The sequence below is a fragment of the Panthera onca genome, chromosome C1 (genome assembly GCF_046562875.1).
Source record: "Panthera onca isolate mPanOnc1 chromosome C1, mPanOnc1 haplotype 2, whole genome shotgun sequence".
Classification (NCBI taxonomy): domain Eukaryota; kingdom Metazoa; phylum Chordata; class Mammalia; order Carnivora; family Felidae; genus Panthera; species Panthera onca.
Window position 1 is genome coordinate 2,238,965 of NC_138346.1, and position 25,089 is coordinate 2,264,053.

At 51.6% G+C, this 25,089-nt stretch overlaps 1 protein-coding gene across 6 annotated transcripts in view; it reads left to right on the plus strand.

The window, feature by feature from the left end:
* The window catches only part of HDAC4 (histone deacetylase 4), a 288,638-nt gene that overhangs the window by 26,176 nt on the left and 237,373 nt on the right, over nt 1-25,089 (plus strand). For all 6 annotated transcript variants that reach the window (XR_009607488.3, XM_060624337.3, XM_060624334.3 and 3 more), the window contains exon 2: nt 10,468-10,692. Coding sequence is in view for 5 of the 6 variants with exons in the window: in XM_060624337.3 (XP_060480320.1) it covers nt 10,671-10,692 (22 nt within the window). In the remaining variant the exon portion in view is untranslated. The remainder of the gene's footprint in view (nt 1-10,467; nt 10,693-25,089) is intronic.

Genomic DNA, 25,089 nt, shown 5'->3' on the forward strand with positions numbered 1-25,089 from the left:
ACTTCTTTATGTGGCGATTGGCCACTTGGAATCCTCTTTTGTAAAAGTGTCTGTTCATATCTCTTGCCCATTTTTTATCTGGGTCGTCTGCCTTTCTCTGAATGATGTATACAAGTTGTTAATAGATCATGGACACCAGCCCTTTGTTGGATGTGTGCGTTGGGCAGATGATCCTCTGCTCTCTGGGTTGCCTTTTTCTTCCTCTGTTGGTCTTTGGATAAATGCGAGTTCTTAATTTTGACGCAGTGAAATGTATCCTTTTCTTTCCACTATTGTCAGTTTCTTTAAACGTGTTTTTTAAAGATCAATTAAAAAAATCTTTGTCTACTTGCAGATAATTGTCTTTGTTGTCTTTTAGGCTAGGCCTTGTCTGACCCGGAGCTAATATCCATGGCGGGGTGCTGCTTGGGTCCTGGCTCTTTTCTGTTTCCATGTACTTAGCAGGAGCCCAAGCCTTGTCCGCAGAAGACCCCATTTCCCTGTGGATTTGGAGTGCAGCCTTTGCCGTAATCATGTTACTGTCTTTGTGTCAGTCTATTCTAGAATATTTTGTTCCTTGTTTTACCTGTTCTTATACCAGCGCCTTAATTACATTAGGTTTATAGTAAATCTGGGTCTTGAGTAGTTTAATTCCTCTGTATCTGTCTTTTCCTTCAGGCGTGCTGTTCCGTGTCCTTTGTACTTCCATGTAAAAATTAAAATACACTCGTCCAGTTTCAAGAAAATTCTGGTGGGATTGAGATTGCATTGACCACCACTCAGTCTGGGGATGTGGACGTCGTAGCCACAGCTGTCTCCCGGTCCACGTGTGTGGTGTGCGTTTGTTGAGATCTGAGATCTCGCGTTTGATGTTCCATAGCTTAGCGGCCAAAGTTCTCACACATCCTTGGGCAGATCTGGGCCTGGATATTTGCCGATCCTGGGTGCTATTGTAAATGGCATCTTTTTTCAGAGCTTATTTTCTATTTGTATTTTTGCTGGTCTGTAAACATACGATAGTTTTTGTATATCGACCTCGTACCCAGCGATCTTGTGAAGAGTAGGTAGGAATGTTAAGAGTTATTGGTGCGTTATTGGGGGTTTTCTGTGGACACAGTATACTGTCTGTAAATAATGCAGTATCTTTTCCCTTTCCAGTCCTTGTGCCCTTTGCCTCTTTTTCTTGCCATGTTATCCTGGCTCACGTCTCCACTGCCGTGTTGAATGGACGCGGTGAGAGGGGTGTCCTGACTTCATCCCCGATTCAGGGGCTGGCTCTCTGACGCCTCCAGCCGATGACCTGAGTCCTCCCTCCTGCATTGGGGTGCGATCTGAGCCCTCCCTCCTGCATTGGGGTGCCGTAGGCTGCTCCGTACTGAGTGGCTCTTGGCTCTGTTTTTGGTCTCTTAACAGCTTGCTGTTCTCCCACCACCTGGCAGGCCGGGGCCGGGGTGGGGAGGGGCCCGGACTTTGAGCTGTGGCCATCCTTTGCCCACGTGACGGGGTGCAGAGGACGCGGTGAGTGGGGAAGCATGTCCTCCTCGAGCGGCCACATTTGTTTGTGGCCACTTAATAAGATTTTGAAAAGAATGTTCCCTTAAGGATTTCTAGTTTCTAAGACTTTTACTCTTTGGAAGGTTTATGGCTTATTTTGTGAAATCGGGTCAACTGAGATTTTTAAGGGCAGCTGCAGGAGAGAACTATAGGTCATCCTAGATTCTAACATTTTGGTGAAGGCAACATTAGCGTACATTTAAGCTGTGGTGACGCGCTTCGTTTCATTTATTCTGTATGGAGCAGAAATAAAAATAAAGAGAAGTCCGTATATAAATATGTGCTTAGTGTCAGAGATTGTCCAGTTAGCAGGGCGCCTGTCTTTCTGAAGGTGCCTGTGAGTCAGAATTACAGAGTCTTCTCTCCTGCTCACAGTTAGCGAAGTGTCGTTAGATGCTTACGTCCAGATAAAAGGAACTATATCGTGCGTGAATTTTATTTTATTTTATTTAAATAGCTCCTGGTCCATTTTTATATCGTGAATATTGCACTGGGTTGTTCAGAAACCTTCCACCTGAAGAGATGCCCGTGGCAGGGGAGGAGAAGGGGGGAGATGGGGCGTACACGTCCCACAGCTCTGCTGGGCGCTCCTTTTGCCCTGGGGAGCAGGGGCCTTGCCTCCCTTGTGGGGTTGAGGTGGGAGTGTAATGGAGTCCCCAGCTCTGCAAGAGTTGGTTCTGATCACCTGGATTTTTCTCTGCTGGGTCCTGCCACCTTCCTGAAGGTGTGCCCGTTCCTCGTGTAACCTCGCTCCTCTGGCGGCCCGAGGGTTCTCCTTCCTCTGTCTTCCTCTCTCAGCCCCCGGCCCACGAGCACGGATTTCTGGAATCTTCCCTGTCAGGCGCGATCCTTAATCTTGATGTGGGTTTGCAGTTGGCTTCTGAGCTCAGCCCCTTTTGCGGTGGTTTCTGAGGTGGATGCAGGAAAACGTTTGGAGAGTTGATTCAATTCAGCACATTTTTGTCGCACGCCTGCTGCGAACCACACCCTCTGCCGTCGTGGGGCCTCCAGCCAGCCTGGAGTGGCCGGGAATGACCGTGGAAAAACGAACAAGTGACCGTGTCAGACAGCAGGGTGATGGGACCAGCGTGTGGGAGGGCTGGGGACTGCCATCTGGGCGCCCAGGAAGTTGGAGGGAGCCCTGCGGAGGTGTGGGGACGGGGCCCCAGAGAGAGAAGGTGTAGGAAGTTCAAGAGCCTTGTGCCTGGCTATTCAGGGCCCCTCGTGTGTGTGTGTGTGTGTGTGTGTGTGTGTGTGTGCGCGCGCGCGTGTGTGTGTGCGCGCGCGCACGTGAGTCTAGAAGTGCTCTCGGTGGCCACCGAGCCTTCTTCCCCGTGGAGTCTGTCCCGTGAGGGGCCCTGGAAGTTTCAGTGAGTGTGGCCTTACTCCAACCCAGGAATTTCACAGAGGCTGGCCTGGGGCCGTACAGCCTGCTGTGGCCTTGCTGGGTAGATGGGGCTCGGACCTCCTCGCCCAGTGCTCCCCTGGCAATGACGGGACAGTGGTGGCAAGGGACAGACGTGTCCTGCTGGTTTTCGTGGAACTCACGGCCGGGCCAGTAGGTGTGCCGTCACGGACCGGCTGGAGCCCGCCCGGTGGGGTCCTGTGGGGGGCAGGTAGGCGACTGGGGGGGATCCTGGCGTCCTGGCCACAGGGAGCCACCGTCTGAGCCCTGTTCCCCTGTGGCCCTCTGTGGCATTTACTGCCCAGTCCCTGCCTCCCCCTGGTGATGGCCCTTCAGCTTTCCTCCGGGGAGTGACTCCTTTTCTGTGAGGTTCACTCTGGCTGCCAGTCGCCATGTCCTGCCCTGCCCTGGCCAAGGGGACTCACACGGCCCCGCAGATGGGGGCCCCTGGGGATGGGAGTCTCCGAAAAGGGTCTTAGGGGGACTGCCTGTTACTTCCCGCCTCCAGGGTCTCCACCAGGTTCTCCGCCACCCAGTTTGCTTCTGGGAGTTTCCTGTGCTTGCGTGGATCACCCGGTCCGTCTCTCCTGCCCCTGACACAGGTGCCTTTGTTCTCAGCTGCCAGCACCCCAGAGCCCCAGTTCCTACCTCCTGTGGTTCACGTGGGCTCCCCGATGGGTCCGGTGGCCGTGAAGACACACTGGTCGTGGGCTCTCTCTTCTCGAGCGAGTTCGGCAGCTTGGGTCTCATGAGGTGTTCGGTTCATCTAAATTGTCAAATGTATTGGCATAAAGCTGCTGTGATATTCCCTTACTGTCCACTTAATAATATCTGTTTGGTCTCTAGTTAGTTCCTTCTTGCCTTCTTGATGTTATTAATTTGTGTTTTCTTTCTCTTTATCTTTCCAGGCCGGGTTAACTAGAGGTTTATCCATTGGATTGTCTCAGAGGATCAGCTTTTAGTTTCATCGTGTATTTTTTTTTTCTTTTCAATTGCACTGATTTCTGCTCTGTTATTCTTTTTTTCCTGCTTATTTTGGGTGTAATTTCTTCTTTTTATAGTTTCTCAAGGTGAACCTTGAGGTCATGGAGTTGAACCTGTTCTGACGTAGACATTTGGGGCTATGGATTCCCTCCAAGTTACGCAGATTTTGATATGTGCTCTTTTCATTTTTATTCACTTCAAAAATGCCTTCTGATGTCTGCTTTACTTTCCCCTCCGACCTCTGACCCATGAAGCGTATCATTTGATTTCCGAATAATTGGGAGTTTTCTGGGTATCTTTCTGTTTTTGATACCTCGTTTCAAATGAGTCAGAGGACATGCTTCGTATGTTTGACTTACGTCCTTTTAAATTTATCGAGATTTGTTTCATGGCCCTAAAGATGGTCTGTGTCGGCAAGCATTCTGTGTGCTCCCAGAAGGCACACGGAGAACACGAGTTCTGTTGGTGGTGTTCTAGAAACGCTCCTGTGGTGCGGTCCTCTCCGTCCTTGCTGGTTTGGGGTCTATTTGTTCTCATAGTTCCTAAGAGCAGAGTTGGAATTTACAACTGGAATTGTAGATCTGTCCGTTTCTCTCTACACTTTCATTAATTTTTGCTTCGTGTGTGAAGCTCTGTGATCAGGTTCCCAAATGTTTCAGTTATGTCCTCTTTGAGATCGTGAAGTGATCTTCTTTTTCCGATGATATGCCTTCTGTAAAATTTACTTTGTCTGACATCGATGTAACTGTCACAGCTTTCTTTTGACTAGTATTCGCATGATTTACCTTTTTCTGTCTTTTACTTTAAGCCTATTTATATCTTCATGCTTAAAATGGGTTCCTTGTAGGCAGCGCATAGTGGGTCTGTAATCCCTGGGGAGGATCTGTTTTACAGTTCAAAGCGCGTGCCCTTCCTCTCTCCAAGCTATGTCAGTCCTACTTCTATGACTGTGCTCCTTTCCTGTCTTCATTTCCCCTCCTGTGGGTTAGGACGTGGGGCACAGAGAGGTCAAGTAACTCACTCAGGGTCACATATTACGATGGTGGTCTGATCATCAGACCCTGAGCCCAGGACTCTGGCAGTCTTGGTTTTCACAAGCCCGTGCTCTTGGCCATCATGCTGTCCTGTGGACCAACAGCTGACTAGAAGTTTCTGGTAAGGCCTCTTTGGCTTCAGCTAGAGACCTGGGGCACAGAGTGTGCTGATAAGCTCGGTGCGGCCGAAGCCAGAGGCACCTGGCTGGTGATGCGGTCGGTGGCTCACCTGAGAGTGCAGAGGAAACCCTCCAGAACACTGGGCAACTGTCCCTGTGCTACCTGGAGCTACTTGTCAAACCCTCTGCCTCTGCCTCAGATCTCTCTCGTTGGTACTGGTGGCCTCCAGGAAGAGGTGGTCTACATAGATCGTGGTCTGGGTCTGATGAGGGCATTGAGAAGTGATGGGGGCACATTGTCTTCTGGAACCTTCGTTCATACAGCGTTGGATGGGCTGGTGTGGGAGCAGTCAGGAAGAGCCCATGGGCGGTGCCTACCGGCTGTGACGGGCTGAGTGGTGTCATCGTGGGACCCGTTCCCGAGAAGATATGTGGGGGTCCCAGCCCCCAGGACCTCAGAATGCGACCTCATTTGGACATAGGGTTGTTGCAGATGTCATTTGTGCAGATGAAGTCATACTGGGTGGGTTGAGCCCCTCATCCAGTATGACTGCTGTTCGTACAAGAACGTGGCCGTGTGAAGGCAGAGACACAGGGAGAAGCCATGTGGTGGTGAAGGCAGGGTGCCAAGGAGTGTCAGCGATTGCCAGCAACCGACCACCAGAAGTCGGGAGAGGCAAGGAAGACTTTCCCTTCAGGTTTCAGAGGGAGGATGGCCTTGCCGACGCCTTGACTGCAGACTTGTGGAACTTTCATGCGTCCAGAACTGTGAACAATAAATTTCTGTTGTTTTTAAGCCACGTGGTCAGTGGCGCGGTGCTGTGGCAGCCCTAGGAACTGGACCCACTTGGTGCACACTCTGTCCCGTGACAAGGCCCGAGTGTTGCTGGTTCCTGGGAGAAAGAGATCTGTAGTGCACGAGTTGAGCTGGGTCAAAACATACTTAGGTTTTTCTGTATGTTGATGATTTCTGTCATCAAGGAACGGTATTTGAATGTGAGGGACTCTCCTGCTGAGCGTGGTGGTCCACGGAGGAGGGTCGTGGCGCTCGTGGTATGCACGCGTTCCCTCCTTGGCCCTGCCTCCTGCCCGTTTTGGCCACGTGCTCTGTCGCATGGTTTTTCCCGTTATTTTTTTTAAAGCTTATTTATTTTTGAGAGAGAGACAGAGACACAGCATGAGTAGGGGAGGGGCTGAGAGAGAGGGAGACACAGAATCCGAAGCAGGCTCTGAGCCGTCAGCACAGAGCCCGACGTGTGGCTCAAACCCACGAACCACAAGATCGTGACCTGAGCCGAAGTCAGACGCTTAACTGACTGAGCCCCCCCAAGTGCCCCGGTTTTCCCCATGATTGCATTTTTGTCCCCGATTCCATAAATCAGAGGCTTCAATTCTACCTTTTATTCTCCCTCATAAAGCCGTTGCCACCTTTTTTTAAAAGAGAAAATTCTACATTTGCAGCACCTTTTATTTATTAGGAGCTTTATATGCCTTTTTACAAAACCTGTGGTAATGTTTTTATTGGTGTCATTATTGATTTCTGCAGTGGCCTGGTTATCAAACTGCAGTTTTGAATAGTCCACTCCAATCTTTTTTTTTTTTTCTTTCACAAGTCCTGGTGTTTTCAGTATAGTTTTGCAGAGTGTGAGGTTCTTCTAGAACTTGTACATTGTACTGTAGCAGAAATATCTGCTTTCTGTTTAATCTGCAGTTGTGAAGAGAGAGTGCATCTCAGTCGGGCAAGACTGCCCTAGGCCAGAGCCTGCTGGGCACCGGGCACTGGGCTGGGGACCATGTATTTCTGCTGCCAGAGGTGTAGCTCCAAGAAGCAGATTTTGGCTCTGAGAAGCAGTAGACACAGGATGGGGTAGGAGCAAGTACGCACGGCCTTTTGGCCAAACTCGGGGTCTGGACTAGAGCTATTCTCATCTGAGGATAAATAAACAGAAAATCCCCACATGGGGTCTCCCAGAATATGGTGAATAGGGAGGTACCCTGGCATGTAGAAGAGGAATATGCCTCTGAAAATGATTCACAGTCAAAATCAGAAAAAAAAAAAAAGAAACTTGACGAGACCGTGGTGGGGAAAAGACGTGGCTCTGCAGACGGGACACCCAGTGAGGAGCAGGCGGTCTGCTGGGCAGGAAAGATAAAGGAATGAGTCGCAGAGGCACGCGGCAGAGAACAGGGAGTCTGGGGCTTAGTTAAAACCTGTATCAGAGGCCGTAAGGAATCCAAGTGATAGGGTGGAAAATAGCCCTGCCGTGGAGAACATACTTGAGAAGATGCCCAGGAATGCAGAGTAAACAGCACATGTGCCAGTGGTGGGAGAGGCCAGAGATGAGGGCGATGCCAGCCGCACAGGATCGGGGTCTCCGAGGAAGCCAGAACAAGTTTAACGAAAATAGTACCCCAAGCCTAATTGAAGAGCATTCTGAGCAGAAAAGAGACCTGTGTGTATTGAAAGGTTCAGGTTTGGAGCAAAATAAATGAAATGGGACTCTTACCATGTGCCTTTTTGGATTTCAAGATGAAAGCAAAATGTTGTAGTGGAATCTAGACAGCAGAAAAATGGCAACAGCATCTTCACTGAAACTCAGTCCCCAAAGGGAAGGAAGTGTCCTTAAGCAGGACGTGGGGTTTTGGGCAGGGCTGAGGGTGGGGCAGGGTCTGAAGGTTTCAAGGGAGAAGAGGTGTGCTCTAAGACTTTTATACCCAGCCGAGTTGTGACTTGTGTGCGAACGATACCGAGCCATTGGAGATTTGCCAGACAAACCATTTACATTGTCTTCAAGACAACGGTGTTTCCTTCTGGTCAAGAGATGAATGAAAAGTTTGAACCTGAGATAAATAATTTACTGTGTTTTCTAAGGAAACAACCAGATACAGAACAATAATTGTGAGGCTCTCAATCCTAGAGTTATGGATAACGTGTAATGGAAACCGCCAAAATGGCTAGCCTTGGGAGAGTGGTACTTCTTGTGACAGACTGGTTAAGATTCTTTGATTATAAGCAATGGGCAAAGAAAGGGTCCTTGAATAATTTAATCAAGAACAGGAAACTGTCACATCATGAAAGGAAGAGATGACAGAGGCCTCAGAGGGGCCTTGAGGCAGGGTCAGTAGGAGACTTGCCATGGTTACCACGTTCTGAGTTTGTCTCCACTTTCTTTTTCTTTTTTAAGTTTATTTATTTATTTTGAGAGAGAGAGAGGCAGAGAGGGAGAGAGAGAGTCCCGACAGGGTCTGTGCTATCAGCTCAGAGCCCGATGCGGGGCTGATCTCATGAACCGAGATCATGACCTGAGCTGAAATCAAGAGTTGGACGCTCCAGTTTGTTTCCATTTTCTGATGATGCAATCACAGGCGAGTATTAAAGATACCATCCGTGATGCCACCCCAGAAGCCAACAGTTGGTGGTAGGAGTTCTTGTAATTGTCTCCGGGCCCTTCTATCAAGTGGCTATGTTTCATGGAGGAGACTGGGCTTGGGGAGAGGATTTGATGAGTGTGGCTTGTAACACGTGCCAGCCTAGTTGTGAGGAGGGGTAGCCCCGGCCGTATGTGGACTAGGAAGCAGCCTTCAAAGCTGTGTTACCAAGAGAGAGAGTCGCACCATTCCTGGCTGTAACGTCAGTACAGAGAATAAGACACACAACCACAGAGCTAGCAGTCTGTGTGGGCAGAGGGCAAATAAGAACAGCAAGGAAACAGGTCCGAACCTTACCATGCGTTGGCCTCTGTGGCAGCATCATGGATAACTTGAAATACTCCGCTGTGGTGAGTGCGTTACTACTTTTATAATCAGAAAATGGAAATCAGCTGAGAAGGTGGCCGTGACGAAGGCGGAAACTTGGGGAGTTACTGAAGGTGCAGCGTCAGGTGAGGAAGCCGAGCGTAGACTGGGGAATGTGGAGCACGGATATGGATGTACGGATATGGTGTTTGTGCACATATGGACCGCTGTGCGGATACAGATGTCTGTGCGGATATGGACATCTGTATGGATACCATGGCTATACGGATACAGTATCTGTACAGATTCAAATGTCTGTACGGATACAGTGTTTTTGCAGATACGGGCCGCTGTGCGGATACTGGTGTCTGTATGGATACAAATGTCTGTGCAGATATGGACGTCTGTACGAATATGGACATCTGTGTGGATACGTATGTCTGTATGGATATGGTGCCTGTGTGGATATGGATGGCTGTGTGGATACTGTGTACCGATACGGTATCTGTGTGCATACAGACGGCTATGTGGATATGGTGTCTGTACAGATACAAATGTCTGTGCAGATACTGATGTATGTGCAGATATGGTGTCTGTACGGATACGGACATCTATGTAGATACATAAGTCTGTACGGATACGGTGCCTGTGAGGATATGGGTGGCTGTATGGATATAGTGTCTGTACGGATGTGAATGTCTGTACGGATACGGTGTCTGTGTGGATACAGATGGCTGTGCGGATATGGCGTCTCTGCAGATACGAATGTCTGCACAGGTATGGTGTCTGTGTGGATATGGATGTCTGTATGGATACGGACATCTGTGCGGATACGATGTCTATGTGAATACCTTGGCTATATGGATACAGCGTCTGTATGGATATGGTGTCTGTGTGGATACAGACGTTTGTACGGATACGGTGTCTGTATGGATGTGGACATCTGTACAGATGAGAATGTCTGTATGGATACAGTGTTTGTGCAGATATGGACTGCTGTGCAGATACAGGTGTCTGTATGGATACAAATGTCTGTGCAGATGTGGATGGCTGTGGATACGGTGTCTGTAAGGATACGAATGTCTGTACTGATACGGTGTCTGTACAGATAATGGCGTTTATGTGGTTATAGACAGTGGTGCGGATATGGTGTCGGCGCAGATACGAATATCTGCACGGATACGGATATATGTGCAGATATGGTGTCTGTACAGATACGGTGGCTGTACAGATACAGACGTCTGTATGGATATGGACGTCTGTGTGGATACGGTGTCTGTATGGACGTGGTGTCTGGATACGGACGGCTGTACGGATACGATGTGTATGGATATGGATGTCTGTGCGATGGGCCAGGTGGAAGTACGCACAAATGAAAAACCACATGGTGGGAACAGGCTTGTGTAGATTTTTCTTCTAAAATGTTTCGCGTCGATCCTGCCAAGGCTTAGCGCCGCTGCTCTACAACGGGTTTTCACACCTATTTACTAACAAAACCCCCAGGTGGTTTGTATCTGGAGAGCCGATCCCACGGCAGACCGTTTACCATCGGTAGTAAAATCCGTGAGGACAACTCAGTTGTTTTCCTCAGTTGTTGCTGTCGGATGAGAGCCTTCACACCCTCACTGACGCTGCTTTTCCTTCTCTAACCACACAGGTCACCTCCTGAGAGCCCGCCTCTTGGATGACCTGGCCTACGACGCGTGGTCAGCAAGACTGGGAGTTCTCGTGGCCGTGCGCCAGCACTCCCTGCTGCTGTCCGTGTATGTGTCCGTGGAACTCGGGGGCTCTTTGGAGCTGTTGTTTACGTGGAAGTTGTGAGCCGTTGTGAACCGCTTAAAGGAGTGCACGTTGCTAGCAATGAGCTCCCAAAGCCATCCAGGTAAGACGCGGCCCTTTGTTTCTTGGCAGATGGCAGGGCCGTCCTTTCGAGATGAGACCACGTGGCCGCTGCTGGCTCGGTGCATGGCCACTGTTGGTTTGTGACCGCCCAGTGCAGAGTAGGTGGTGGGTTCTTCACCCTCAGCGGTTTGGGGTCGTGTCTTTGGTTTTGATTTGCACGCGGCCAGAATGGCGTGTGGTTTCCATTGATGCGAGGAGAGGAGGCTTGTGGTTAGCAAGGTGCCATTTAGGCCGGTCTGTGATTTGGAGAGTTAATTCCTCATCCAGTTTCTTTGGTTTTGAGGGGACTTGGTGGGGCGGGAGTGCCTCTGTGATGGGGCACCTGGGCTGGGTCTGAGGTGCGGCACCCGATCCGCACCTGTCTCGGTGGCCACGGGACTCGCTCCTGGGTCCGTGCTTTGTATTAGGCACTGCACGGAGCATCTGGCTTGCACAGGGTTCTCACAGGGCCCTAAAAATCTCAGACCCGGAGGGAAGAAGTGACTTGCCTGAGGTCACAGAGCTAGTCAGTGGCAAAGTGTCACGGGCACGTGCACTTAGGACTTCTCCTTCTGCCCTTGCGGAGCCACAGTGTGTGCTCCCGCGTAGAGCCCGCGGTACTGTCCCGTCCTGTCCGCCGGGACCGACCCCCCTCCAGAGCCAGCACTGTCTGCTGCCCAGCCTGCTGCCTCTTCCGGTGCAACGTGGTCTTTGAGGGCACTTAGAGATCAGTTCTGTCTTGCATCTGTGTGAGAGAGGAGGTGGGGCTCGCCCGGACGGATGCTAAGTGTCGCTGTGGCACCCACGTCTCTCTTAGTGTGCCTCGGGGCTTGGCCCAGTAGAGTGGACGTGGAGGGTCAGGGTCTGGGTCTTCCCCTTTGGGATCGCTCCAGAACATTCTCACACCTTCCTTTGGCTCTGATTGGAGTTGCCAGAAGCCTCAAAGAGCAGGATTCCCGGTTATATTTAGATAGGAAAGCTTTATTGATTTAAATTGTTCGCGTATTGATTGCTGTAAAGCATAAAGCAAAATTAAGCAGTCTGCATCGAAGTGTGTAAGGTAGACGCGAGCGGTGCCCAGCTCCCCCTCCCACTCCTCGAGCCACCGCTGTTGAGTTGGGGGTGTGCCTTGTTCCTGTGTATAAACATAGAGGGGTGTGGGTGCAAACATTTCACAAGAGTGTAATCATTCCGTATGTGTGGTTCTGTGCTCTCTTCTCAATTTTAATATGTTACGAGCATCTTCTGATGTTGGTATGTACATAAATCTTATGTTCGATAGCTTATAGGTGGACATCCATGCGGTTGTAGCACTATTTATAACAGCCCCAAATTGGCATCACGTAATTATTTTGTACAGATGCTTCTGCAAGTCGTCTCCTGTGGATCAGTTCCACGAAGTAGAATTGCGAGGTTGGGGGCATGAGCTTCAGACGCTGGTCCAGACACGGTCTTAACTTACCTTCTTAATTACAGTTTAGGAGCACACAGAGTGTTCTTTTCTTCATCTGCCCCAGCGCTCGGTGGATTTAGTCCATTTCACTGTTGTCACTATGCTACGGGAAATGACTGTTTGAATTTACATCCCTGTGTACATGGGGGTGCACGTTTTGGTATGGACATGACCTGATCTGGTCCGTGCCACCCACGCACTTGAAGGGCAAAAGTGCTCTTTTGTTCCTGTTTTTGTGTCTAAAGAAGTTCGTATGTGTATAAAGTTTTCTCATGCGTGCGTATTATATGCTTATATACAGGAGTGTATGTAGTCTTTGTGTGTTGTTTATCTATGAATGTTACCTTCATCGAGTGATTTAAAGCAGCATAGCTTCAGTCTTTTTGGTGCTCGATTTCTACAAAGATTGAAGTTTTCTATGACAATTGTAGTTTGCAGCATTCTTTTTGCACTGCTGATCCTTTTGTGCTTTACGTATTTTGGTGTGTTTTTATGTGCGTAAACATTAACGGCTAGCTCTTGGTAATTCAGTTCTTGTAATAGAATATATGGTATTTTTCTTTGTTTAATGTTTCTTTGCCTAAAAGTTTATTATGCCTTTAATTTTTTTAACATTTATTCATTTTTGAGAGAGAGAGAGAGACAGAGACAGAATGTGAGTGGGGGAGGGGAAGAGACAGAGAGAGACATACACAGAATCCGAAGCAGGCTCCAGGCTCTGAGCTGTCAGCACAGAGCCCAATGTGGGGCTCGAACTCATGAACCAGAAGATCATGACCTGAGCCCAAGTCGGACACTCGATTTTAAAAGCGGTTCTGCCCTGGCTTCTTTAGCTGACAGACCTGTCTCTACACACTTATCTTAACCTTCCAGGTTTGTCTCACCAAATGGCAGAGTTCTCCTTCCGAGAGCCTTTGCCTTTTATCTGGAGAATTCGCCCACTGATGTTTATTATAGTCGTTGCCCTGTCTGATCGTGTGTGCCGTGTCGCCCACTGACCCCTGTCATCTCTGTCCCTCTCAGAGGGTCAGGGATGGTGTGGGCAGGGCCACCAGGCGAGCCCAGACCTCCCTGGTCCCTCCCGTGTTGGTTCTGGTGTCGGTGGTGTGTGTGGGGGGGGGGGGGCCTGAAGCCCCGGGGATGTTCCCCCTTCTAGCCCGGGTCTCCTCAGGCCTCTGCCCCCTTCCCAGAGCAGCCATGCACGGCCCGGCACACCGGATGCCCCTCGGCCGCCCTGCTGCCACCTCCTGGCACTGCTCCGGCCTATGAGTCGGGCTGAGCTGTGACTCTCCTTCCCGCCTCGGATGGGATTGTTGTCTTGTCCCCTTGATCCCACGGGATTGGGATTTTCTAGCAAGTACCCCGAGTTCCTTATTACTTTATGCTGCCATTTTCTCATTACCCAGCTTTACTGTGAATGCTTTCATGTTTCTATTTATGTCAATTCGAGTAGATTTACGTGAGGTAGGGAATAATGGTTGTTCAGTTTGCTATCTTGAATGGGAAACTTCTAGGAGTTCTCTGTCGCTTTTCCCGAACACAAGGGGCCGAGACCTGTTTCTGGCCGCCCAGTGCGCAGTCTCCCTTGTCTCCTGGACGTCCCCGCCCTGCCGTGCTCCCCTGTGGCCCGGGGACAGCCCAGCTGCCTTCGGTCCCCCCTCTTCATACTTGGCAGTGTGAATTGGCTTTGCCCTGATGATAAAATGACCTTTTTGTCTGATGTGTATGATTTTTCTCTCCCCTGTGTTTCTTTAAAACTCCCTCTGGTGCCGGGTGAGGTATGCATTACGATTTTATTGCTGTTCTTTCTGAACTTTGCCAGAGCCGGGCCCTGGTTCTCTGACGTAAAACTGTTCACTGTTGGGGTTTTATTGCCCTGAATAACTATTCCTAATGATGTGAGCAGCCTGGGGAAAGGGCCTGGGCAATCCAGCTACAAGGACTCCTCTTTGATAGCGAGAAGAACAGAACAGGTACAGAAATATCCTGCGTCTTGCCTCAGCCAGCGCCCCAAACCCTTCCCTGTCGGGGACGTGCCGAAACAGGCCAGGATGGGCTTATTAGGACACAGGGCGTGCGCTTTGGAGGTGAGTCCCCGGCCCAACACTGATGGAGGATGGACACACGTGGGGTCCTCCCGGCAGGACAAGCAAAGGCGCCCTTTTTCCTCTGCCCTCCTGGCAAATCTCAGGGAGCCCGCAGTGGAGTCCCTGGGACCTGTGTCCCTCCAGACCATGCCCTTGATGGAAAACTGGTTGAGCAGGACTGGAAGTGAGTAATTCAAGTGCCCTATCTCTCTCTGTATCTTTGAAAAGGGTATATAGTGTTGAGTTAAAAACAGAATAACTATTTTGAGGAAAACTCGTGTACGTAAGATCAGCGCTTTAGTTTGGACCGTTCTTTGATTTCTTAATATTTTGTTCAGTGTGGAATACCCCATCTGCATAAAAGCAGCCAAAAAGTCTGTGTTGACAATAACTTAGTGATTGGTGAGTTTCAACATAGTCTCATTTCTTCGAACTGTCATAAAGTTTTAATCCTGAAAGTCTCCCGGGACAAGGCTCTGCCTCTGGCTGGTCCGAGCTGGGGCTCTGGGCTTCCTTCATCCGCACACTCGGGCTTCCTTCGTTTGATCCTGACTCTGTTTGTTTCGGCCAGTTTGGCTGCCAAGGTTGTTATATTTTAATACAGAAATTATCTCAGAAAGGAACATTTGTATGTCACTTACATCATGCTTTGCAATGATTGCACGTCTCAGGGATATTGCGACGTTTTAAGGGGAGGAAGTGAATTTTGAGGACGTGTAATTAACACAGGGAAGGCACGGATTCGGAGCTGCTGGTGACAGGTGGTGACAGGTGGGCCGTGGACCCTGCGCGAGGCCTTGGGCCGCGACAAGCAGATGGGGAACTCGGCAGCCGGCAGCGGCCTTGAACGAGGCCCGGGGAAGCCCAGGCCTAGGCTTTCAGGAGCGCTGCTGTGCAGCCAGTGGGCACAGCCGGCCGACGGGGAGTCCTGCCGCTCAGGTCAGGGGACTGGGCCACAGGAGCAGCCGGTGACAGCTGGAGAAGAACTTCCTCGTGACCTTCGGGGAAGGCGTGAGAGACTCCACAGCGGCTGGTGGACCTGGGGGAGTTCTGGGCCGGGGGCAGGACCCGGGGCTGGGTGCGGTGTGGGGAGTAAACCAGTTCCTGACGAGGGCCGAATGCAGGTGTTCCAGAGACGGGGGCCAGGAAACGCCTCAGTCCTTCCAGCTGATTTTCGGATGGGAGATGCTTGTGCCTCTCGTACTCCGTACTCCTCTGCTTTCTCAAAGAAGGCGTTCAGAATGGCCGGTCCGTCTCCCGTCTGCGTCTCCCAGGCCTTCCCGGAGCGCCCAGTGCGAACATTTGCAGCTCGTGAACCACCACCGTCCCCGGTCCCCCTGCTATCATTATCTGGGATCTCAATCAGTCAAGGTTTGTTCTGGAAATGATGGAGACATAACGACTTCTTTTTCAACCTACTTTTTTTTTTTTTTTTTAAATCCTCAAATTGTGTTTTGTCTTTTAAAAATCACGGATACTCAGTCGTTATGAAGAGCTCGGAAAATTCACTGTCAATGGAGCATTGATGGTTTGTTTTGGCAATTCTCTGAAAATTCTTATACAGTATGTGGAACATTTGCATTTATGTCCTTTTTTTCAAAGCCACCATTGTAGAAATGCAAATTTCTGAGTTCTGAGATGCTGAATGTTGGATGATTAATGATATTGAAATTTAAGAATGAACCCCGCGCTATGTATTTGACACAGAAAACCCAGCGCGAGAATGATTAGAAGCCATTGAGTGCAGCTCGGCGGCGGAACAGAAGGGCCGTGATTGATGCGCGCGGTGGCGGGGGCAGGTCCGGCGTGGACAGGTGCGGAGCTGTGTGGCACCACGGATGCGGCTCTGGTTCACGTGTAGAACTTATCATGGTGACAGACCCACGTTGGTCTCTCGCGTACTCCAGGTCACAACCCGACGTGCTTTTCGGAGGCCGACACGAGCGGCGTCTTCATTCTGAATTGTGCTTTGCAGCCCTCACGTTCGTTTTGCGCGACAGCCCCGTGGAGTGGGCCAGAACGCCGTTATTCCTGTTTCGTAGATGAGGAAGCTGGTTATCTACTGCTGTCCAGTGCTTAGCCTGATGTCAGGCAGCTGATCAGAGGCCAGCCTGGAACCGGGATGGGTCCTCCGCCCTTGAGGGACATACGCCCCGTGCTGGCAGACGTTGTGCGCACTGGACCGGGTCAGGAGTGGACGCTCCTGGCTTCCGTGGAGCCCGTGGGCCGTGTCGTGCGGTCCCTGTGGTGAGAGGGGGTGGGTGGGGGCACGGAGGCCGCCAGAAGGGATGCGCGAGGTCAGGACAGGGGAGCTCACCTGCCCAGGTGGGGCGCGTGGAGCTGGGCCTAGGGGCCTGGAGGTGAGAGCTTGGTGTGGCGCAGGGAGGAAGGAGACTGGGAGCAGAGAGATGGGCGTGGGGTATGGGCTCTGGGGTGGGGGGGGCGACACAGTCCCAGTTCCCTGGGATCTGAGACCCCACATGTGTGGAGAAGGGATCGTGGCTCCTGGTCTCTTGCCCCTAAGCACCGTGCCCCCTCCTGGGACACACGCTTTGTGTTCCATTGGTTTAAATGAACGTGGTCTTGCCACGGTCGAGCCAGGCTTTGGTGACGTTTGCGATGTGCCTTGAGTGTATTTCTGAACTTTTTCTGGGCTTGTCTTTGCCCCGTCCTTAGAGCCTGGGACTGGAAGACTGGCCAGGTGACTGGCGGACCAGGGTACTTGGGGAGATTTGGGTTGAAACTTTTTTACTTCCACTTAAGAGCCTTGTATTTGGAGGGCGCCTGGATGGCTCAGTCAGTTAAATAACTTACTCTTGATTTCAGCTCAGGTCATGATCCCAGGGTCGTGGGGTGGAACCCCATGTTGGGCTCGCTGCTGGATTCTCCCTTTCCCTCTCTCTGCCCCTCCCCTGCTCATGCTCTCTCTCTCTCTCTCTCAACAAACAAACAATAAAAACAAGGAAACTTTTATTTACTTATTTTTTGAGGACAAGATATAAAATAGTGACTTTTAGGAACATAACGATTTAGAAAAATTCAGATCTAAACTTCGAGCTTCTGGAAGCATCTCTGGCTTTGTGTTTTTAAATTGGTCTGCTTTTAGCCACTTAGTAAGATATTGGGAATATTGGCTTTTAATGAGTGATAAGCAGTGTATGATGAAAGGAAACCTTCTGTTCCACATTTGCCCCTCCCTTCCTTCCCCTTTCTACAAAACAAATGGAGGAGAGAGATTCTGCCTCTCACGGATCCAGGGCGCTGGCCGAAGGGAGAGTGGCCCTCGCAGGGCGCAGCTGCTCTCCAGGAGGGCTGGCTTGGGTTCCGGCTCTGGGTCGTCTTTCAGAGTCATAAACCCAGACGTTGTACGGGGGCCTCTGTCCTGTTGGACTTCGGGCCCCCTGCCACCCTCAGTCCTTGTCACCCCCTCCTCCGCCCAGTGCTCCTGCCTCTGTTCTTGAATGCTGTGATCCTTCCTGACTGGGACCTGGAACATTCCATGCTGAAATGCAACTTCAGAGCTTCGGGGATTTTATCATGGAAAACGATATTCAAAGTCACAACCATTTTCTCACTTTTACTATACGGTATCCTTCGGAAAGGTAGTAGGTGAGGGTTGTTAAAAAGTTGTATGACATTTTTTTAATGATTTTTTTTAAGTTTATTTATTTATCCTGAGAGAGACAGAGAGTGAACAGGGGAGGGGCAGAGAGGGGGAGAGACAGCATCCCAAGCAGGCTCTGATCTGTCAGCACAGAGCCGGACTCGGGGCTCAGACCCACAAACCATGAGATCATGACCTGAGCTGAAATCGAGGGTCGGATGCTTCACCGACTGAGCCACCCAGGCACCCCAGAAAAGTGATAACGGTTTTTAAAATAAAATACATAGATGTCTTGTATCTAACAGTTCCATTTCAAATAACATTTGTAAAGGAATCTGCAAAATTGGTTTAAGCCCCTTGATGTTAAGTATTTGGTCGTCACTGATGGGGGGAGTGTGTTTTCTGCGCAAAACTAACTACCTGCCACGGCCACGTGGGCTCCTCCACTCCGTGCTTCCTGTGTTTGTTCAGGGGGTCCTTTTTCATTGGTGAGCCCTCGTCCTCAGAGTTTTTCTGGGGACCTTTTGCGGTGGGTGGCTGGTTGTTCACTTTTTAAAATTTTCAACTCTTAGGCCATGTTTCAGAAGCTTGCTTCTTAAGACCCGGTTGTTGAGGTCTGAAGCCAAGAGAAAAGCTTGCGTTTGAAGAGCTGAAGATTCTAATGTGTTCCGTTCGCATTCATGGCCAAAGCTTACTCCTTTCAAGATGTCTATGCGTCTTCCTAGGAAATCCTTTGTAGAAACTGGGCTTTTATTAGCGTCTTGTTTCTCATTGACGTGTTGGTTCCGTGGGATCTGTGAGATGCTGTTGGAGTTCCAGAGAATCCCATGGGGTCTGTTCTCACCTAACTGAGGTTTTCTAGGCGCTGTATGGGGAGTCCTTTCTCGCCCGCTCACGCCTCTTAGGGTGAAGTTGCAGGTAGCGGAAACCCTCCGCTCGGTATTGAACAGTCTTGGGTGCAGAATTCTCGATGTGTCTCACGTTCACGTTCATGTGACCCAAACCAGGGGCTGACTGGCTGACCCATAAAGCCCCATCTCCCCACCATGGTCTGACATACAGAACGCAAACCTGCCTGCCGTTCTTTTGTTCTCCCTTTGGCTCCTTTCTGCTCGAGAAGCCGCCTGGTCCCAGCTGTCCCTGCCGGAACGCTGCGGTCGCCCTGTGGCTGTGCGAGGGCACGGGCGCTTTCCATCCTGGGTCACCCGCGTGCAACCACACGGCACCGGCTGCTGTATGTTAGTCTCCCAGACAGGACCGGGGAAAGGGAGCAAGGCAGGGTTAATGGATTTCTTTCTTAGGTACTAGTAGACAGAAAGAGTTTTTAGGACGTTTGAAATGGTGTTGGGCGAACTGGAGACCTGGGCAGCAGAGATTTTCGTTGCGAGCAAGTTGTCCGCTCTTACATGGTGATGTGGTCCCTTCTGCTGCTCCCCGGACATCAGGGGCATTTTGTACAACATTGTTTCTCATAGAATTGGGGTGCAAAGGTAGGCGGGACCGTGTCTACACGGGCAGGTGAGGGACACAGGACAGCCTCCCCGTGGCCGGCACAGACGTGGTTCTCAGAAGGGCGGGGAGCGTCCCGTCCCGGGTGTGATGGAGCATCAGCGCCTGGCAGGTGACACCGCCCGGAGCTGGAGACCGCGTGTCCTGCGCGGCTGCAGGGACCGGCCCGGCCCGGCCGTGTTGGAGAGGAAGATAGCGGGATGTGGGGAGCTTCCCCCGCTTGTGCCCTGTTCAGCTTTCCGGCCTCTGTGTCACGGCCCATCGTGATCCGTGCGTGTCAGCCGGGCAGCACCTTTGCCGAGGTCAGACTCACACAGCCTGGTGGCCCTGGCTGGATGCGGATGTGACTTTCTCAGTTCTCGGTTGGGCTTTCCTTGAACTCTCCAGGGGGCCACAGGGCTTGAGGCGTGACAGCCGCAAGGTGGGATGTCTGTGGTTGTGGGTGTTCTTACATCTTCTGATGTTATGTGGGTCCTGGTAGGCGTGGGTTTGGCAGACCAGTTTGCATGGGTGCGGCCTCAACAGCTGTAGCTCCTGAGGAGGTGGCCTTTTTAACCCTTTCCTAGCAGATTTTGGGGGATCTGGCCCGCGCGTGCGTAGTGCCGTGGGATGAGTCTGCTCTGGCCGGGGGATATTGTTTCGACCGTCGGCACCATCCATGAGAAGAAAAGTGCAATTTGGGTCTTTCTTGACTTGCGTAAGTTACCCGAAAGAACATCATTTTAGCATTTCTCAACAGTTTCCAGTTCTGAAATATTTGGGCTTTCACTGGGGGCTGGGCAGGGGGAGGGCCCGGGTGAGCCACGGGGCAGAGGCAGCTCTGTGCCCACTGGCTCCTGTGCCAGTCGTGACCCCTCTGCCAGAGGAGCGTCGGTGGGGCTCGTTGGCCTGGCCCCGTTGTCCCCTCACGGTGGGGCCATGTTGCCCCCTGGCGGGCCCTGACCCTTCAGAAGGGCACACGTGGCTTTGGTTTTGGCCTTCAGGCCAGCACCTACGTTGTGGCTTTGTAGAGGGTGGCGGTATGGCTGACAGATGGGTGATCTTGTCCTTCCCCCTTGAGAGGCCTCCACCGGGGCACTGGGTACAGGGTTCCGAGGAGGGCGGCCCCGTATTTATAGTTGAAAGCAGACCCTTTGGCAGTAGGAAGGGGGTGGACGTTCGGAATGAGCTGGGCCTGGCCTGCCGCACCTGGTGGGATGACCCTCCTCGTTCTCACCTGGACGAGTTTGGATCCACGAGAGCAGCTGGACTTCACCTGGACAGGGGCGGACAGGTGGCCTGACGCACGAGCCCCCGTATTCATCGTGGGATATTGTTTAAAATCATTTACCAAAAAAAATAAAAAATAAATAAATAAATAAAATCATTTACCAAGAAAACCTCTTTACTGTTGTTTTCTACAAAGCTAGGTTCTATAGTTTCTGGTTTTGTGTAAACTAAAGACATAGTTTTCGCAAGTTTTTGTTAAAAACGGGTTTCCTGTGCCTTCACGGTTTGGGGGGATACCTTTCAAGTCGGTTCCACACAGTTGTTCTTGTTGGAAACAGAACTCAAACACCAGGAAGCTGCAACCAGCCAGGATAGACTCCGTGTGGGGCGAGAGCTGTGAGGCTCGGGCCAAGAATCCTGCTCTAGAACTTTCCACCAGTGGTTTTTGAAATGTTCTCCGTGGCTGCATCTCCCTTTTGCCTCGGGTGCTTATGGAATCTTCTGGATGGACGGGCTGAGTCGCATTGACTGCAGTGGTCTCTGTCGGTCGTGGAGTGTGCACGTTGAAGTCCATGCAGACCCGTGGTGACCGCAGCGGTTAGGAAATAGCCCCAGAAAAAGGAGAGCAGTTCACCTGCTCGCGTTTTCATCGAGTGCCATGGGAATTCTGAACGTCAGATTCGAGTTTGGGATTTAAAAGGCAAACACATGAGTAGACTTTGAATGTGGCTTTGTTACTCAGCAGCGTGTGAGTTAGAGTGTGATGTTTACACTTGGGGGTGAGGGGACAGTGAGTTGAGGGCCAGGCCCAAGAACCTTGCAGGATCTGGTGCTTTCTGCCCGGGTTGGAAAAGACAACCCATAAAAGGGGTTTGGGGTCCTTCTCAGGTGAAGGGAAGCAGGGGCAGAGGTCAGGCTCAGGCAAGAGGAGAGGGCGATGGGGGAGACTGCCTGGCCGAGCAGAGGGAGGTGCGGGGGCGGTGAGGAGAGCGCCAGTCCTCGGGGATGCGTCAGCTTTGGGTTGCTGGGGTGGGGGGTGCCCTGGAAGGTCACAGGGCAGTTCGCTTGGGGTCAGAGGTGGGACAGATGCAGCTGGTGGCATGGACCGCCCGGCTGGGGTCAGCTCCTCCCCGCAGCCACTCAGCGTGCTCCCGCCTGTGCTCAGACCCGGCTCTGGCTCTTCCCCTGGGCCCGGCCCCTGGGGTTAGGGATGTGAGGGTGCCCTCCTCTCTCCTGTTTTCTTCTCCTCCCGCAGGGAGAGCAGGAGCCAAGCCGGCATTCCCTGTCCTTGCTGTTTGTCACTTGTCCCGCCTGGGCTGGTCGGTCTGGCCGTGGCCGTGGCCCGTGCTGGTCCTGGAAAGCTTGCTCACGTGCGGCCGGGTCCGCAGGGTGCATCCTGACCCCTCCGTCGCCGTGTGTCGGAGCGGAAGCCGGCCCTGGGCAGACGCGGGTGTGTGTGCCGTCCATCCCTCCTCCCTCTCGGACGCAGGTTGTGAGCTCTGGGGAGAGGAAGGAGGTTTCAGGCCCGGCAGCGGCCATCTGACCGGGTTGCTGATCACCACAAGGTGTAATTAAGATGGAAACGTTCGATTCCTCCTCCTCATCTGCCACATTCAGGCCTCGTTGTGTTCACTCGACTGAGCCCCGATTTCTTCCCGTTCGAAAGGAGGTGGCAGTGGGAGCACGTCTGGGGCACAGTGGCCACTCCCGGCCTTGCCAGCGTGGACACAGGAGGCTCTGCGCACCTGCTGGTGGTGTGTTCGGAGGGCTCCGGGTGTGCGACAGCTGGCTGTCGAGGACAAGCAGGGGGGTGAGGGGAGGGATCGTAGGCTGTGGGCTTCAGACGGCGTGTGTGAAGAGACCGGCACGTTGCCCTTGCCGCGTTCCTCCCTCGTCTGAGCATGAGGGGAACATCCGTGTCCAGTGGACGCGCGTCCTGTGCTACACCCGCCGGCCCCCCGGGACTGTCCGGGCCACCACACACGAGGACGGTCTGAGAACCGTCGTGGCCGAGAGCGGCCTGCGGAGACCCGACGCCTGAGTGCCGCGTGCGACCCCGGCTTGGCTCGCGGCGTGGGAGAAGACGCCGGGGGAAACTGAGGCCATCGGAGCTGGTGCTAGTCTCTGAGCGTCGGTGCGCTGTGACTGGTGCTCCCAGCAGCGTGGGGTGCTCCTGACGGGGCGTTCCAGTCTGCTGATAAAATGTGAGCGAAGAAAATAAGATGAGTTCGTGGCTGGTCTCTTGCTCGCGCTGGGCACGAGTGGCTGGTGTAAGAGAGGCGTCCCGGCACCCAGCATTTGTCGTCTTCCCTTTGTGGATTCTCGTAGATTAGCGCGGAACGCGTTTCCTTATTCTTTGTCACGGTTGTCCGTGGCCGCAGTGTCGCTCATCGGACCGGTCCGTGTTGGCAGGTGTGGCCGCGTTTCCGGTCTTCCCGCCGTGGCTGCTGTGAACGGCGCTGGTCCAGGGCGCCCATTCCTGAGCCAGCTTGTCCCTGAAGTGTCACAGGCGTCCCGTGGAGGGCACCCGTGGCACTTTGCTTGATAGATTCGCACCAAGGGACCCTCGGAACTGGCGTGCACATCAAGGAATCGGAACCGTCCAGCGCCCAGACGCCCTTGGCGCCCTTCCTGGCTGCCGCACCGCCCCTGCCCCCTGGGGATCAGCGGCCTCGCTCCCGACACCTTGGATCCGTTTTTCCTCTCTTTAAACTTTCTGTTAACACGATCGTCAGACATTGACTCTTTCCGTTCGGTTTCTTTCACTCAACGATGTCTGAGATTTACTGGGGTGGTTCACTTCTGTGGGTTGTGGCATCTCGCCATGTGAGCACGCCACGGTTCACGTGTTCTGGTGTTGAGGGCTTAGGGGTGGTTTCCCGTTTGGGGCTCCTACTGGGACGCTCCTACGGCATTGTCGGGACAGCTGCCGGTCCCCGCGAAGCGCGCGTTTCTCGTGCCAAGACGTGGACGTGCCGTCAGTTTTCTCAAGCAATCCAACCCATTTACGCGCTGACGCACAGAGGCCCCCGGCCCGCCCTCGGCCATGCTTGGTGGCGCTGTCCTCTTTCACAGTGGTGTCTGCGCCGCCCTGATGGCCAAGGGTGCCGAGAGCAGCTCTGCGTGCCTGCCGGACCCGTGGGTGCCCGCTCCGGTGAAGTGCCTGTATGTGTCTTTTGCTCATTTAAAAAATCGTGTGTGCTGTCTGTATTTTTCTGACTGGTTTGTAGGAGTTATTTATATAGACGAGAGGCAAGTTCCTTGCTAGTGATTTTCTTCTCTATTTTCTCCCTTAATTATTTTTTTGGTGAACAGATGTTCTTAATTTTAACACAGTCCTAAGTTTATTGGTGGTTTTATTTATGCCGACTTGAAGGTTGTAGAGATGCTCTGTATTATTTTCTAGAAGCCTCGTTGTTTTTACCGCTCACATTTAGATTTGCAGCCCACCTGGAATTGATTTTGTTGTTTTAAGTTTATTTATTCATTTTGAGAGAGAGAGCACAAGCAGAGGAGGGGCAGACAGAGAGAGAAACTGAAGCAGGCTCCACACTCAGGGCGGAGCCCGATGCGGGCTCATAGTTTAATGAACTGAGAGATCGTGACCTGAGCCAAAATCAAGAGTTGGACACTTAACTAACCACTGAGCCACCTAGGCACCCCTGGAATTGATTTTTAAAAAGAATATGATGTGAGGTGGTAATTGAAGGTTACTTTTCCCATTTGGGCATTCATTTGGCCCGAAAGATAGATAGATAGATAGATAGATAGATAGATAGATAGATAGATAGATAGATTTTTAAATTTTTTTAATGCTTATTTTTGAGAGAGAGAGAGAGAGACAAAGCACGAACAGGACAGGGGCAGAGATAGAGGGAGACACAGAATTTGAAGCAGGCTCCAGGCTCCGAGCTGTCAGGACAGAGCCCAGCGTGGGGCTCAAACCCACGAACGGTGAGATCATGACCTGAGCCGAAGTCGGATGCTCAACCGACTGAGCCACGTAGGTGCCCCGGCCCAAAAGATTTATTTGAAAGATTCATCCTTTCTCCACTTCTCTGCAATTGCCATCTTGTCCTCAGTCAGGTATGTGTCTAGGTCTGTTTCTGGAGTTTGTTCTGGCCCGTTGGTCTGTTTGTCTGTCCGCATGCCAGCACAGCATTGTCTTAGTAATTGTAGCTTCGTAATTGGTGCTCCTGTCGGTCATGTGCTTCCTCCAACTTCTGATCATTTTAAAGCATATCATGGTCCTTCTTAGCCCTGGGTCTTTCCTTCTGACCTAAAATCAGCTTTTTGATTTCAGCCGAATACCACTGTGATCTCCCTTGGGAATATATGGATTTGCCTTAAAATCAGCTTGTTTCAAATCTTCCAGTCCATGCGTACGATGTATCTTTTTATTTATTGGGGTCTTTAATTTCTTCAGTCACATTTTGTAGTTTTCAGGGTAGAGGCCTTTCATTTCTTTTGTTAGATTTACTTCTACTTTTTTTTTTTTTTTGATGCTGCTTTGTTTTTAAAACTTTATTTTTCTGT